General features: G+C 39.4%; 1 protein-coding gene across 6 annotated transcripts in view; it reads right to left on the reverse strand.

The window, feature by feature from the left end:
* NFU1 (NFU1 iron-sulfur cluster scaffold) overlaps positions 1-16,464 on the reverse strand; it is a 63,549-nt gene extending 47,085 nt beyond the window's left edge. For 5 of the 6 annotated variants that reach the window (XM_064268677.1, XM_064268680.1, XM_064268679.1 and 2 more), the window contains exons 1-3: positions 16,217-16,464; positions 13,860-13,963; positions 10,087-10,222 (exon numbers count right to left, since the gene is read on the reverse strand). In XM_064268677.1, the coding sequence (XP_064124747.1) occupies positions 10,087-10,222; positions 13,860-13,963; positions 16,217-16,449 (473 nt within the window). In that variant the 5' untranslated portion in view covers positions 16,450-16,464. Of the gene's footprint in view, positions 1-10,086; positions 10,223-13,859; positions 13,964-15,808; positions 16,159-16,216 lie in introns of those variants that run through there. The other variant, XM_010593626.3, reaches the window with a different exon arrangement.
* Positions 16,465-17,269: the final 805 nt, after the last annotated feature.

Raw genomic sequence — 17,269 nt, forward strand, 5'->3', positions numbered from 1 at the left:
TAAGCAAAGCACTACTGAAAAAGAAGAAGAAAGTGGGAGGCCTCACCTTACCTGACTTCAGAACCTATTATACAGCCACAGTAGTCAAAACAGCCTGGTACTGGTACAACAACAGACACATAGACCAATGGAACAGAATTGAGAACCCAGACATAGATCCATCCACGTATGAGCAGCTGATATTTGACAAAGAACCAGTGTCAGTTAATTGGGGAAAAGATAGTCTTTTTAACAAATGGTGCTGGCATAACTGGATATCCATTTGCAAAAAAATGAAACAGGACCCATACCTCACACCAAGCACAAAAACTAACTCCAAGTGGATCAAAGACCTAAACATAAAGACTAAAACGATAAAGATCATGGAAGAAAAAATTGGGACAACCCTAGGAGCCCTAATACAAGGTATAAACAGAATACAAAACATTACCAAAAATGATGAAGAGAAACCCGATAACTGGGAGCTCCTAAAAATCAAACACCTATGCTCATCTAGAGATTTCTCCAAAAGAGTAAAAAGACCACTTACAGACTGGGAAAGAATTTTCAGCTATGACATCTCCGACCGGCGCCTGATCTCTAAAATCTACATGATTCTGTCAAAACTCAACCACAAAAAGACAAACAACCCAATCAAGAAGTGGGCAAAGGATATGAACACACATTTCGCTAAAGAAGATATTCAGGCAGCCAACAGATACATGAGAAAACGCTCTCGATCATTAGCCATTAGAGAAATGCAAATTAAAACTACGATGAGATTCCATCTCACACCAACAAGGCTGGCATTAATCCAAAAAACACAAAATAATAAATGTTGGAGAGGCTGCGGAGAGATTGGAACTCTTATACACTGCTGGTGGGAATGTAAAATGGTACAACCACTTTGGAAATCTATCTCGCGTTATCTTAAACAGTTAGAAATAGAACTACCATACAACCCAGAAATCCCACTCCTCGGAATATACCCTAGAGATACAAGAGCCTTCATACAAACAGATATATGCACACCCATGTTTATTGCAGCTCTGTTTACAATAGCAAAAAGCTGGAAGCAACCAAGGTGTCCATCAACGGATGAATGGGTAAATAAATTGTGGTATATTCACACAATGGAATACTACGCATCGATAAAGAACAGTGACGAATCTCTGAAACATTTCATAACATGGAGGAACCTGGAAGGCATTATGCTGAGCAAAATTAGTCAGAGGCAAAAGGACAAATATTGTATAAGACCACTATTATAAGATCTTGAGAAATAGTATAAACTGAGAAGAACACATACTTTTGTGGTTACGAGGGGGGGAGGGAGGGAGGGTGGGAGAGGGTTTTTTATTGATTAATCAGTAGATAAGAACTGCTTTAGGTGAAGGGAAAGACAACGCTCAATACATGGAAGGTCAGCTCAATTGGACTGGACCAAAAGCAAAGAAGTTTCCGGGATAAAATGAATGCTTCAAAGGTCAGGGGAGCAAGTGCGGGGGTCTGGGGAACATGGTTTGCGGGGACTTCTAAGTCAATTGGCAAAATAATTCTATTATGAAATCATTCTGCATCCCACTTTGAAATGTGGCATCTGGGGTCTTAAATGCTAACAAGCGGCCATCTAAGATGCAGCAATTGGTCTCAACCCACCTGGAGCAAAGGAAAATGAAGAACACCAAGGCCACACGACAACTAAGAGCCCAAGAGACAGAAAGGGCCACATGAACCAGAGACCTACATCATCCTGAGACCAGAAGAACTAGTTGGTGCCCGGCCACAATCGATGACTGCCCTGACAGGGAGCACAACAGAGGACCCCTGAGGGAGCAGGAGATCAGTGGGATGCAGACCCCAAATTCTCATAAAAAGACCATACTTAATGGTCTGACTGAGACTGGAGGAATCCCGGCGGCCATGCTCCTCAGACCTTCAGTTGACACAGGACAGGAACCATCCCCGAAGACAACTCATCAGAAATGAAAGGGACTGGTCAGCGGGTGGGAGAGAGACGCTGATGAAGAGTGAGCTAATTATAATAGGTGGACACTTGAGATTGTGTTGGCAACTCTTGTCTGGAGAGGGGATGGGAGGATAGAGAGAGAGGGAAGCCGGCAAAATTGTCAAGAAAGGAGAGACTGAAAGGGCTGACTCAAGAGGGGGAGAGCAAGTGGGAGTAGGGAGTGAGACGTATGTAAACTTATATGTGACAAACCGATTGGATTTGTAAACGTTCACTTGAAGCTTAATAAAAGTTATTAAAAAAAAAAAAGTAAATGATAAAAAAAAAAAAAAGAACATCGAAGAGGAAATAACCAAATCAATACCATTCACAGTAGCCCCCAGGATGATAAAATACTTAGGAATAAATCTTACCAAGGATGTAAAAGACCTATACAAAGAAAACTACAAAGCTCTACTACAAGAAATTAAAAAGGACATACTTAAGTAGAAAAACATACCCTGCTCATGGATAGGAAGACTTAACATAGTAAAAACGTCTATTCCACCAAAAGCCATCTATACATATAACGCACTTCCGATCCAAATTCCAATGTCATTTTTTAAGGTGATAGAGAAACAAATCACCAATTTCATATGGAAGGGAAAGAAGCCTCGGATAAGCAAAGCATTACTGAAAAAGAAGAAGAAAGTGGGAGGCCTCACTCTACCTGATTTCAGAACCTATTATACAGCCACAGTAGTCAAAACAGCCTGGTACTGGTACAACAACAGGCACATAGACCAATGGAACAGAATTGAGAACCCAGATATAAATCCATCCACATATGAGCATCTGATATTTGACAAAGGCCCAGTATCAGTTAATTGGGGAAAAGATAGTCTTTTTAACAAATGGTGCTGGCATAACTGGATATCCATTTGCAAAAAAATGAAACAGGACCCATACCTCACACCAAGCACAAAAACTAACTCCAAGTGGATCAAAGACCTAAACGTAAAGACTAAAACGATAAAGATGATCAAAGAAAAAATAGGGACAACCTTAGGAGCCCTAATACAAGGCATAAACAGAATACAAAACATTACCAAAAATGACGAAGAGAAACCCGATAACTGGGAGCTCCTAAAAATCAAACACCTATGCTCATCTAAAGACTTCACCAAAAGAGTAAAAAGACCACCTACAGACTGGGAAAGAATTTTCAGCTATGACATCTCCGACCAGTGCCTGATCTCTAAAATCTACATGATTCTGTCAAAACTCAACCACAAAAAGACAAACAACCCAATCAAGAAGTGGGCAAAGGATATGAACACACACTTCACTAAAGAAGATATTCAGGCAGCTAACAGATACATGAGAAAATGCTCTCGATCATTAGCCATTAGAGAAATGCAAATTAAAACTACGATGAGATTCCATCTCACACCAACAAGGCTGGCATTAATCCAAAAAACACAAAATAATAAATGTTGGAGAGGCTGCGGGGAGATTGGAACTCTTATACACTGCTGGTGGGAATGTAAAATGGTACAACCACTTTGGAAATCTATCTGGCGTTATCTTAAACATTTAGAAATAGAACTACCATACAACCCAGAAATCCCACTCCTCGGAATATACCCTAGAGAAACAAGAGCCTTCACACAAACAGATATATGCACACCCATGTTTACCGCAGCTCTGTTTACAATAGCAAAAAGCTGGAAGCAACCAAGGTGTCCATCAACGGATGAATGGGTAAATAAATTGTGGTATATTCACACGATGGAATACTACGCATCGATAAAGAACAGTGACGAATCCGTGAAACATTTTATAACATGGAAGAACCTGGAAGGCATTATGCTGAGTGAAATTAGTCAGAAGCAAAAGGACAAATATTGTATAAGACCACTATTATAAGATCTTGAGAAATAGTATAAACTGAGAAGAACACATACTTTTGTGGTTACGAGGGGGGGAGGGAGGGAGGGAGGGAGAGGGTTTTTTATTGATTAATTAGTAGATAAGAACTGCTTTAGGTGAAGGGAAGGACAACACTCAATACATGGAAGGTCAGCTCAATTGGACTGGACCAAAAGCAAAGAAGTTTCTGGGATAAAATGAATGCTTCAAAGGTCAGCAGAGCAAGGGCGGGGGTCTGGGGACCATGGTTTAAGGGGACTTCTAAGTCAATTGGCAAAATAATTCTATTATGAAAACATGCTGCATCCCACTTTGAAATGTGGCGTCTGGGGTCTTAAATGCTAACAAGCGGCCATCTAAGATGCAGCAATTGGTCTCAACCCACCTGGAGCAAAAGAGAATGAAGAACACCAAGGTCACACGACAACTAAGAGCCCAAGAGACAGAAAGGGCCACATGAACCAGAGACCTACATCATCCTGAGACCAGAAGAACTAGTTGGTGCCCGGCCACAATCGATGACTGCCCTGACAGGGAGCACAACAGAGGACCCCTGAGGGAGCAGGAGATCAGTGGGATGCAGACCCCAAATTCTCATAAAAAGACCATACTTAATGGTCTGACTGAGACTAGAGGAATCCCGGCGGTCATGGTCCCCAAACCTTCTGTTGGCACAGGACAGGAACCATTCCCGAAGACAACTCATCAGACATAAAAGGGACTGGACAGAGGGTGGGAAAGAGATGCTGATGAAGAGTGAGCTAATTATATCAGGTGGACACTTGAGACTGTGTTGGCATCTCCTGTCTGGAGTGGGCATGGGAGGATAGAGAGAGTGGGAAGCTGGCAAAATTGTCACGAAAGGGGAGACTGGAAGGGCTGACTCATTAGGGGGAGAACGGGTGGGAGTATGGAGTGGGATGTATGTAAGCTTATATGTGACAGACTGACTTGATTTGTAAACGTTCACTTGAAGCTCAATAAAAGTTAATAAAAAAAAAATGAAATGGAATGCGTAAACATCCATATCCTAGGCATTAGTGAGCTAAAATGGACTGGTATTGGCCATTCTGAATTGGACAATCATATGGTCTACTATGCCTGGAACGACAACTTGAAGAGGAATGGCATTGCATTCATTGTCCAGAAGAACATTTCAAGATCTATCCTGAGTACAATGTCGTCACTGATAGGATGGTATCCATACACCTACAGGGAAGACCAGTTAATACAACTACTATTTAAATTTACGCACCAACCCTAAGGCCAAAGATGAAGAAAGTCAAGATTTTTACCAGCTTCTGCAGTGTGAAATTGATCGAACATGCAATCAGGATGTATTGATAATTACCAGTGATTGGAATGCAAAAGTCAGAAACAAAGAAGGATCGCTAGTTGGGAAATATGGTTTTGGTGACAGAACAATGCTGGAGATAGCATGATAGAATTTTGCAAGACCAACAACTTCTTCGTTGCAAATACCCTTTTCATCAATATAAACGGCGGCTATACACACAGAACTCACCAGGTGGAATACACAGGAATCAAATTGACTACATCTGTGGAAAAAGATGATGGAAAAGCTCAATATCATCAGTCAGAACAAGGCCAGGAGCTGACTGTGGAACAGACCATCAACTGCTCATATACAAGGTGAAACTGAAGGAAATTTGAACAAGTCCACAAGAGCCGAAGTACTACCCTGAGTGCATCCCACCTGAAATTAGAGACCATCGCAAGAATAGATTTGACACGTTCGACACTAATGACCCAAGACCAAATGAGTTGCAGAATGACATCAAGGACATCATACATGAAGAAAATAAGAGGTCATTAAAAAGACAGGAAAGACGAAAATGGATGTCAAAAGAGGCTCTGAAGCTTCCTCTTGAACGTCAGGCAGCTAAAGCAAAAGGAAGAAATGACAAAGTAAAAGAACAGAAGATTTCAAATGGCGGCTCGAGAAAACAAAGTATTATAATGACATGTGCAAAGAGCTGGACATAGAAAACCAAAAAGGAAGAACACACTTGGCATTTCTCAAGCTGAAAGAACTGAAGAAAAAATTCAAGCCTCGAGTTGCAATAGTGAGGGATTCTATGGGGAAAATATTAAATGACTCAGGAAGCATCAAAAGAAGATGGAAGGAATACACAGAGTCATTATACCAAAAAGAATTAGTCGACGTTCAACCATTTCGAGAGGTGGCATATCATCAGGAACCGATGGTACTGAAGGAAGAAGTCCAAGCTGCTCTGAAGGCATTGGTGAAAAACAAGGCTCCAGGAACTGATGGAGTATCAATTGAGATGTTTCAACAGAGGGATGCACTGCTGGAAGTGATCACTCATCTATGCCAAGAAATTTGGAAGATGGCTACCTGGCCAATCGACTGAAAGAGATCCATATTTATGCCTATTTCCAAGAAAGGTGAGCCAACCGAATGTGGAAATTATAGAACAATATCATTAATATCACAAACAAGCAAAATTTTGCTAAAGTGTCAAAAGTGTCTGCAACGGTATATCGACAGGGAACTGCTAGAAATTCAGGCCGGATTCAGAAGAGGACGTGGAACCAGGGATATCATTGCTGATGTGAGTGGATCCTGGCTGAAAGCCGAGAATACCAGACAGATGATTATCTGTGTTTTATTGACTATGCAAAGGCATCCAACTGTGTGGATCATAACAATTTATGGATAATGTTGCAAAGATTGGGAATTCCAGAACACTTAATTGTGCTCATGAGGAAACTGTACATAGATCAAGAGGCAGTTGTTCAGAAAGAACAAGGGGATACTGCGTGGTTTAAAGTCAGGAAAGGTGTGCGTCAGGGTTGTATCCTTTCACCGTACCTATTTGATCTGTATGCTGAGCAAATAATCTGAGAAGCTAGACTATATGAAGAATGGGGCATCAGGATTGCAGGAAGGCTCATTAACAACCTACATTATGCAGATGATACAACTTTGCTTGCTCAAAGTGAAGAGGACTTGAAGCACTGACTGATGAAGATCAAAGACCACAGCCTTCAGTATGGATTACATCTCAACATAAAACAAAACAAAAATCCTCACAACTGGACCAATAAGCAACATCATGATAAATGGAGAAAAGACTGAAGTTGTCAAGGATTTCATTTTATTTGGATCCACAATCAACGCCCATGGAAGCAGCAGTCAAGAAATCAAAAGACACATTGCATTGGGCAAATCTGCTGCAAAAGATCTCTTTAAAGTGTTGAAAAGCAAAGACATCACCTTGAAGACTAAGATGCGCCTGATACAAGTCATGGTATTTTCAATTGCATTATATGCATGGGAAAGCTGAACAATGAATAAGGAAGACCAAAAAAGAACTGACACCTTTGAATTGTGGTGTTGGCGAAGAATACTGAATGTACCGGGGACTGCCAAAGGAACAAACAAATCTGTCTTGGAAGAAGTATAACCAGAATGCTCCTAAGAAGCAAGGATAGCAGTGAGAGTGCATCTGACATACTTGGGACACATCAGGAGGAATCAGTCCCTAGAGAAGGACACCATGCTTGGTAAAGTACAGGGTCAGCGGAAAAGAGGATGATCCTCAACCAGATGAATTAGCACGGTGGCTGCAACAATGGGCTCAAGCAATACAACGATTGTGAGCATGGCACAGAACCGAGCAGTGTTGCATTCTGTGGTACATAGGGTCGCTATGAGTCAGACACAACTCAACAGCATCTAAAAACAATAACAACCTGGACAGTGCAAATCTTATTACAGTTTGAATGACTTTTTTGAGAGTCGTACCATATCCCACATTAACATCTGGAAGGGCAGATTCTTCCATCCTTTAATTGTGCTACTCATTTTAAAAATTTAAATAGAAGGCTTTATATTGGTTCCTAGTCAACTTTATCTTATTTGCTTTAACCTATCATTGCAGCCTAATGAAAACTTTTTTTATTTCTCTGAATTTTGCCATCCAACATAGAAACAAGTTCTCCCATCTGAAAGAGGCTGTCTTTACTTATGTTGCAGACTTAAAAAAAAAAAAAAAAAAAATGTTGAATTAACATGCCAGCTACAGAGATACAGAACCCTTTTATATACCACAAGAGACTGGTTCACCCTCTGTTTACATTCCATTTCTTGGTCTTGTCCATAAAAATAGTGGGTAAGAAGTTGAATGCTTCTTTGAAGTAAGGTAAATTAATGCTTATTTAGTCATAGCCACTCATTCATTCAACAAGTATATGAATACCTACTGAGTGCCAGGCACTGTACTAAGTACTAGGGATACAATGATGAGCAAGACAGACTAGTATCTGTTCTTATGAAGCTTACATTCTAGCTAATGGCAAAAACATTCCCAACTAAAACAATAAAGAAAGTGAGATTAGTTTTGCTTGACTAAAAATAATAAACTCTGTTATCCCAGGAAATAGGCTACTTTCAAAAGACTAATTTAAAAAAGGCTTTTGCCAGCAAAGCACCTACAGAAATAATCTCCAACTAATCTGTAACTGAATTAGGGATTTTTTACCTTTACACTTTTTAATACAAACTAATATGTAAACTCATCCTTGACGTAAACATTTTAAATAATACAAATAAAGTGAAAATCCCCCTTGACCACCGCTCCCAAATCCACTATTATCAGTGTGGTGTGCATACTTCCAGGCATTTTTGTCAGTGCATTTGCTTTGTGTTTTTTGTTTTTATATGCATTATATTATACTGTACTGTTTTGCAACTTGCTTTCTTCACTTAAAAGTACATTTTAGAGATCTTGCCATGACAGTAAGTATGGGTCTTCCTCATCCTTTTTTAATACTTGCAGACTCTGGATAGACAAAGTTTATCTAACTCTTCCTACTGATGAATAAGTACAGACTTTCCAACTTATCACCATTACCAAAGAGGCTACAATGAACATCCTTGAACACACCCGGCGTACATGTGCAAGTGTTCTCTAAAATAGTGTTTTTCAAACCCACTAGTGAATTGTGAAATCAACTGTGTAGTAACCAGAAATTTTATTTAATGAAATAAAACAGAATAGAATAAAGAGATGAATAAAGGAGATACCAAAATGCATACCATAGAGGTGAAAATTATTTCATAAAATATTTGTTTCATACACACATTTGTGTGTGTGCATATATATAACATTGCAATGTAAATGTAAAACATTTCTTACAGTGGGTTATACCAAAAACTTGGAAAAACACTGCTCTAAGGCATATTCTATGAGGTGGTATATTCAGGTCAAAAGAAATGTGCATTTTTACTAATTAGAAATTTTAAAAACTATTCCTGAGCTTAGCATATTTCTGGTTCTCATAAATGAGATACATAAAATAGTGATATTATTAGACAAATATTAAAAATATTTACCTAAGCTGTATTTTCCAAATATTCTTGGCAATCAGGACTAGGTTTAGGTTATCAAAAATCTCAAATTGATACTGACTCTAATATTTATTATAAATAATTTCTCTAGTTATCAGTTAAAAAGAGGTTCAATCCAACAATTTTATCTTTTATGCTTTATGTTCTCTGACATATATTTAACATTTTTTTTTTTTTTTTTTTATCCAGTAACTTAAAAAAGGTCTTCACTGACTAGCTTTTAAAAAATCATGCCATATCTGATAACTATTAGCATTTAATTCTTAGTGGAAAATTTAGAAACTATGTCTTGAAATATTTAAAAATTCAGCTATTCTTAAGAATAAAATGGACAAGTTTTCATTGCTCTTAATAAAAACAAAGACTTATAAAGTTTATATTTGGAGCCCTGGTGGCACAGTGGGTAAGAAATCAGCTGTTAACCAAAGCGCTGGCAGTTCAAATCCACCAGCCACTCCCTGGAAACCCTATGGGGCAGTTCTACTGTGTCCTATACGGTTGCTATAAGTTGGAATTGACTTGACGGCACCAGGCTTTTTTTTTTTTTTTTTTTTTGGTTTATAAAAATTTGGAATGAAAATTCACCATGATTATCATTTTGATGGATATTTTTCTTAAGTAAAAATAGAAATTTTTATTTATTCATACTATAAACCTCTCAAATGCATCACTTTTCAGGAGACAGATTTCCTAGTATCAACTCTTGTTTTTCTGTATCTCTTACCTGGAAAGAAAACAAAGTATTCTCTACACTGAAAATAGAAAAAATGCAGTGCATTTAAAATATCCAGTTATTTATGTTCTTACAAAAGTAAATAAGGTAACATACCTAGCCAGAGGGGAGCGAAACGCTGAAGCTGGTGTGGGAAAATCCATGGTCCTTGTCTCAAGAACTGGCTTTCCTGGAATAAACTTTAAACTGTTGGGATTTGGGGTATCTTGTGTTTGAATAAACATGTTTCTCACTAAAAGAGAAAAGAGAATAATATTATTCTTAAAAGAAAAAAGTCGACATTTTCAGAAGTGCTCACATTTTCAAAGAACCAGAAGTAAGAAAAATTTTTAAAAAGACAATAAGGTTTTATCGCCCAAGTCAACAAAATAAGAATTTATAAAGACAAGGAAGAAAAATATCAATATATTTAGGAAAACTGAATAGAATTTTTATTAATGTTCTGATCATTTAGATGGTTTTGTTATACAACAGATTCTAGCACTATCCTACACTTAAGTAGGAAAGTAGATCATGACTCGAGTATTACATACATTCTCTTTGGTGTCTTGGTACCGATGACTACTATAATCATAACCATAAATCATCACTGTAATATTAACACAGTAAAATGTTACATTCTCTTCTTCCAAAGTCCTACCAGTCTTTTAAAGACAACAAAATTAGTAATTCATAACAACAATAGCTAATATTTATTGTTTATTACATGCCAGATACAGGGTCAAGTGCTTTAAATTTACTTATGCATTATAATAACCATATGAAAAAGATACTATCATTAGCCTCATCTTACAAATGAAGAATCTGAAGCTTAGAGATGTTCAGTAACTTGTCCAAGGGTACATAGTAACATTATAAAATATATGCAAATTGGAACCTATATAATTACTTTCTGGAATATTTAAAAACTATCTTAATAGGTTCTGTTCTTCCAGGGCCATGATTAGATTAAGAGTGAATTTATCAAATCAATAAAGAGGTAACTAAATCTTTTAATTTCCTGTCTTGCTATTATGAAAACAAGTTTTAGCACAATAGGATAGAACTGGGGTTTGAATAGTTTTAAACTATAAAACAGACCCTGATTATTTATTATGAAAATAAACATGTTTCTCATTAAAAAAATTACCACCTTAGAGCAGTTTATTTAAATAGGTTGACAACAGTATATAATAACAACTGAGATTTATTGAGCACATACCATGTCCTAGGCATGATGCTAAGCACTTTATATGCATTACATCATTTAATCCTTATATCCTCCAGGGAGGTACTGTTTTTATCACATTTTATGAGTATGCAGGCTAAAGCTCACGACCACTCAGCTAGTAAGTAATGCAGCCAGGATTCGAGCCTGACCAGTGTCCAAGCTCTGACTCTCTTAACCACTGTGCGTACAGCCACTCCTCACCTATTAGTACCAAGCATACTAGGGAGATATATTTAGGATCAGTCTTCTTATCCTATCCAGTCATAACCCTCATACCGCTTATCTTAGTAGAGATAGTAAAATATCAAAAAGTATCAGTTTTATTTTAAATTTGAAAGAAACCAGATTTGACAAAACATGGTTGGCATGAAAGTGCTTTTCTTAACCATTATGGAGAAGAATCTAATTTGACAGCTGAGAGTTATTTTTGCACCTCTCCATGCAGTTCCAGCTAACTAATGGTGAACCATTTCCTTGATGAAATAGAAATTGAAACTAAACTCCCATACATTTTGCTTATGTCACTGTCTTATAAAGATATCAGTTGGTGACTTAGTGACCAGGAAAATCCTAAAAAAGGAAAAAATTAAAAGTGATAACCTTAACGTCCAAGCACTCGATTTAAAATATTTATACAGTAAAACCTGCCAAAGCCAGAACCTGTATAAGGAGAAAACCTACCAGAGAAGGAAAACTCAAATATTTTCCACTCCTACCTCCATCCAACAAATTCCTCTGAAAACCTACATATTAAGGGGAAAACATTAAAGAAACAATTGCCACCACTTTCTGTAAAATATGAAGACATCAGGGCTCTTTTAACCCTAGTTCTGAGCCAGTAATTTCTTGCAGCCTTTCTTAATAATTTGCTGGTAAATTAGGCATTCTGCCAACATCTGAAGAAATAAATCTGGTTTTATTTCTACACCTACTCCCCACTTATTAACTATCTCATTATCCAATATTTCGAATCTACAACACTAGTAAAAATTCCACTATCCAGCTATTTTGCAAATTAATAACGTATGTCTGGCAGTAACGAACGCTGAGGTGCAAGGTGAGAGTGACACTGGCTGTGATGGTGAAGGTTACCTGTCAGTTTAGTTGGGCCATGAATCTTGGGGTTTTGGCAATTACGTAATGATGTAATTTGGCAGTTATGTAATGACGAACTCATCCTCTATTTTTTTGATCTGATGTGGTCATCCTCCATTTTCACATAACACTGATTTCCACAAACAACCTGGTCTTTGGAGCCTAACCATGCCCAATAAGTAAAGAGCGGGTGTATTCAGTCCATTTAAGTAAAACCACATTCGTAGAAAGAAAGACCTTCTGAAATACTTGAAGGTAAAAACTGTATGTAAAACATATACATAACCCAGTGCTGTCGAGTCGATTCCAACTCATAGCGACCCCATAGGACAGAGTAGAAGTGCCTCGCAGAGTTATACGATAGTAAAATCTATATAATTCTCTCCGAAGTAGAAAATTATGAAAATATGACAGTAATAATCACCACATAAATTTCCTCTTTTGACAATAAAAACTATTTTAAAAGAATAATTTGAATAGGTATTTAACAGAATCACTCCCATTACAGTCTAGGTTGGGTTTAATTAGATATTCCAAAAATGACTCCCAGCTCCATCATCTTTCTGAGGCTCCTGAATGTATCATGAGGGTAACAACAGGATAGAGACCAATCTAATATTTTTTTTTTCTATTATGCTTGGCACTAATAAGTACCTAATAAAAAAAAAAAAATAGGTATGCATAAAAAAAAAAATGCATAAGCTCCCCCAAAATATTAATGGTGCTTAATGTCAATATTGAAGACTAAAATCAGTGGGCTTCTAATTTGAAAAGTGTAGATGACCTTAATTCAGTACTACAAAATTTAAAAGTCAATTAAAGTGGTTTAATCTTCTGAGCTACTCTATATTTATGCCTAAACTATTCTGTGATTCATGGAGACAAGCAAACCCTCCTCTTCTTGGCATAGCCTACAGGACAAGTAAGGTCTTTATCCTGGGCCAGCTCATGCCTTTAATCAGACTCGGTAACCTTTCAGAGTACGGCCACAGAGAGGTATTCAAGGCAGTGATGGAAACGGGGTGGGCCAAGAGAATCCCTACTCTCACAGCTCCATAAGCACATACAGGTATGCAGTCACACACACACACCCTCCCCCAAGCTTCCCTAACTACAGGACAGTAGCGACATTTGAAATATTTTTCAAATCCTGTCTGCATACTTATTTCCAATTTTAAAGAAAATTTTGTTTACCAAAGCATGTAATGTCAACAATATTGTCAATATCATCAGTGATTAATTCTGACAAGATTAAAACTACATTCAAAATGCTATGTTGCTTTTACAGGCTTCTAAACAGAAAAAGAGGAGCCCTGGCGGTGTAGCAGTTAAGAGCTTGGGTGCTAACCAAAAGATTGGCAGTTCAAATCCACCAGCCACTTCTACTCTGTCCTATAGGGTTGCTATGAGTTGGAATCGACTCGACAACAACATGTTTGGGTTTTTTGGTCCGTTCGTTTAAACAGAAAATTTACAAATTCTCATCTTTTATGCCCCCAAAAATCCTAGCATAGTTGCATTAGCATCCGAAACATAATTTATTTTAAAAGAGGTTAAATTTTACCTGTGGAACATAAGGTTGCAGGTAGTGAGAAAAGCGGTCTTTGTACAAAGTGATGCAGAGCCTGTTTCTTAATGGTGTGTGGACTCATCATTACGTGACGGAATCTACATTTTAAAAACAATAATAAATGACATTGTAAGAGATTTAATCTTTGAAACTCAAGTTTCTACTTCTCACATATAAAAGACGTAAGTAAAACTGAAACATAACCAGCAATGAAATCATTACAGAGGTGACTTTATTTTCCATCCACATTATTTTCACTTCCTTAGGCAAGCCATATCTACAAATAATTCACAAACAGATCTGAAATGGAAACTTACAGCCTTGATAATTAGATATACAAAGGATAGTGTAACATCTGGGTATAAGAAACAGAAATGTATCTACGTTAGCGATTCACATCTTAAGAGTTCCAGACTCTGCTATGCATGAAGGAGGTAAAGAAGTACAAGTTTCTTTTTTTTTTTTCTTCATCTTATTTTAAAACTAAGTAACAGATTCATATGGTTAAAAATTCAAAACAAAGGAAAGTACATACAGTGAAAATTTTTCCTTCTTTTCTGCCTCCTACCACCATGCCTCCCTCTCTAGAGATAACCTATATAGCCTGTTTTGAAAAGTCTTTCAATAATTCAAAATGTTTAACAGAAAGTTTAAAACTTTCCTCCAAACTGCTAAAGAAGCTAACAACCTATATATATATGCTTTTTGACTGGAAAGCTATTAACTTTGTACATCGTAACTTTGATTTCTTTACGCTGACAGGGAAATGCTGATTGGCTATTTTTCATGGCTTTCCTAAATTGAAAACAAAGAAAGAAGGGAAAAACAATTACTGGATAAGGAAATAAAAGGAGATTTTAGTTCTGCAAAATTTTAGAACTGATGCAATTAACTTTAAAATCCAGCTTACTTTAAAATACTATTGCTATCCATTATAACTGTCATTTCACAGAAGTCAATGAAGAATTTTAAACAGAAGTCACTTTTGTGATCATATAAATGATCACTTTTTTTTTTTAAACGTTTCTCTCATTATTTTCCACCAAAATATGCAGGAGGCTAAGGACAGGGGCTGCATCACCACCATACTTTCTAATAAAGATTCTGCTCTCACAAAGCAAGAGTGAGCACCGATTCACTGGTATACACATTACCTAACAACTTTGCCTTCATTCAAAATACTTCTTCAAATAGGGCATTATGGGACATTAAAGTACTGCTAAAGATTTCTTTTTTCTTAAAGATTTAGGGGAAACCCTGGTGGCGTAGTGGTTAAGTGCTATGGCTGCTAACCAAGGGGTCCGCAGTTCAAATCCACGAGGCGCTCCTTGGAAACTCTATGGGGCAGTTAGTTCTACTCTGTCCTATAGGGTCGCTATGAGTCGGAATCGACTGGATGGCACTGGGTTTGGCTTGGTTTAAGGATTTAGGAGAACAAGAAGCTAAACATTAGCGACGAGGTGGAAACAACACTGAAGAGGGAATCAAGTAATCTGCAAAGCCCCGACCACCACTCCTGACACCTGCTCCAAACAGAACTGATCGTGTAAGGTCTGCCAACACTTTAAATTATACGGCTATTACAGGAATGGAATCACTGGGTGGTGCATTTACTCAAAAGACAAGACGGAGACAGGAAGTGACTAACAACAACAACAAAATCCTGCTGTAACCTTAATTTTTGAAGGAAATGCATTTGAACTTCAAAAGCATCACGAGAGCACTAATACTCAAGAGGTCAACCCTTCCCTTTGTTCCAGAAGCAAAATCAGGGTCCTACACCTGAATAAATCCTCAGCCTGCCTTTCACCACACCAGTGCTGATGGACATCCTTTAGGAGGCAAACTCAAAGGGAGGGCACAAAGAAGGGGGAACGGAGTGGGCTTAGGTGGTGGAGAGGAAATCTACGGGTCTGCATTCTCACGAGACTTCCTTCGCTTACCAGCTGTGTGACCTTAAGTAAGTCGCGTAACCTTTCTGCGCCTCATTGGGAGAATGAGGGGATGGGACAAGGTGTTGTCTTCCATGCTGTATGATATTCTGAATTTGTTTACAAGAGGAGGGAATGCACGTCGTGGAAGGGCTGGGGGGCCTCCAGCCAGCCTCTGAGAGCTTCCCCACCGCGGGGGCTGAGGTCCCGCCCCAGAGGCTGGGACAAGGCTCGAACCGGAGGGGCGGAGCTGCCTCACCGACAACCGCCCACCTCAGGGCTAAACCCACGAGTGCGAAGAGGGGGCTCGCCCCGAGAGCTCGGTCAGGAGAACCCGTTCCCCTTGAGGCAAGGCGGCAACTACTCCGCTGGCTAAGCCCGGTAGCACCCCTATGCGGAGACTCCGGGCTCGTCACCTACCGCCTACGAAGCCTAGCGGCAGCGGCCGCACGTCCCCAGGCCAGCCGGGCCGCCGCTGCCGCCGCCGCCATCTTAGTCCGAGAGTGCGCAGGCGTGAACCCGGTCTCGTCCCTTAGTTGACCCCTAAAGCTCCGCGCAGGCGCAGTTCGGCCAAGAACGGAGTGCGCACCCTGCCGGGAGCGAGTGGCGCTGCTGCGGAGGAGCGGGGAAGGCTTGTGGGGCGCCGTTTGCATCCTAGCCTACCTACTGTGTCATCTTGAGAACCCACTCTGAGACGCTTGCTCATGCGCCCTCGCTAAGGCACGCCGGACTCCCCACGCATTAGCGGAGCTGTACATTCTTTTACTGCTACCTGGGTACTGCGTTTGCGCTGATCCTGCAGTTGGAATGCTGTATCCCACCCGTAAATCCTCCCCATTCCGTCTGTGGAATCCGCCTTGCCCTACGGGTGACCCCCCTACCCCCCAAATTTTCCCCGATCATGCTTTCCGAAGGGTTCTCACCTTCTTCCAGCGAGCTGTCTGGCTACCCCCATGGGGCTGATGAGACCTGTGTCTCTTATTCCTTCCGTTTTTAGATTTTGCTTATGGGCCAACCCGCACAGAAGACACACTAAGTGCCACGCTAACCCTGTCTGTGATACTTGTCTTTCTCTAGGACAGCAGCACTCAAAGTATGGACTGGAGCAGCAACAGCATCTTCTGGGGAACGTGGTTGTTGTTCGGTGCCAGTGGAGTTGGCTCCAACTTATCGCGCCCCTATTTTTTTTTATGTACAGCAGAACAAAATACTGCCCGGTCTTGGGCCATCCTCACAATCGTTGCTATGTTTTGAGCCCATTGCCGCAGCCGCTGGTTCAGTCCATATTGAGAGTCTTACTCTTTTTCATTTACCCTCTACGGAGCATGCCGTCCTTCTCTGGGGATTGGCTCTTCCTGATAACACGTCCAGAGTTGTTGTGTGTATTTGAGTGGATTCCAACTAATAGCCACCTTGTAGGAGAGGGTAGAACTGCCCCATGGGGTTCCAAACCCATCAGCCACTGTGGCAGTC

Source organism: Loxodonta africana, chromosome 15 (assembly GCF_030014295.1).
Source record: "Loxodonta africana isolate mLoxAfr1 chromosome 15, mLoxAfr1.hap2, whole genome shotgun sequence".
Classification (NCBI taxonomy): Eukaryota; Metazoa; Chordata; class Mammalia; order Proboscidea; family Elephantidae; genus Loxodonta; species Loxodonta africana.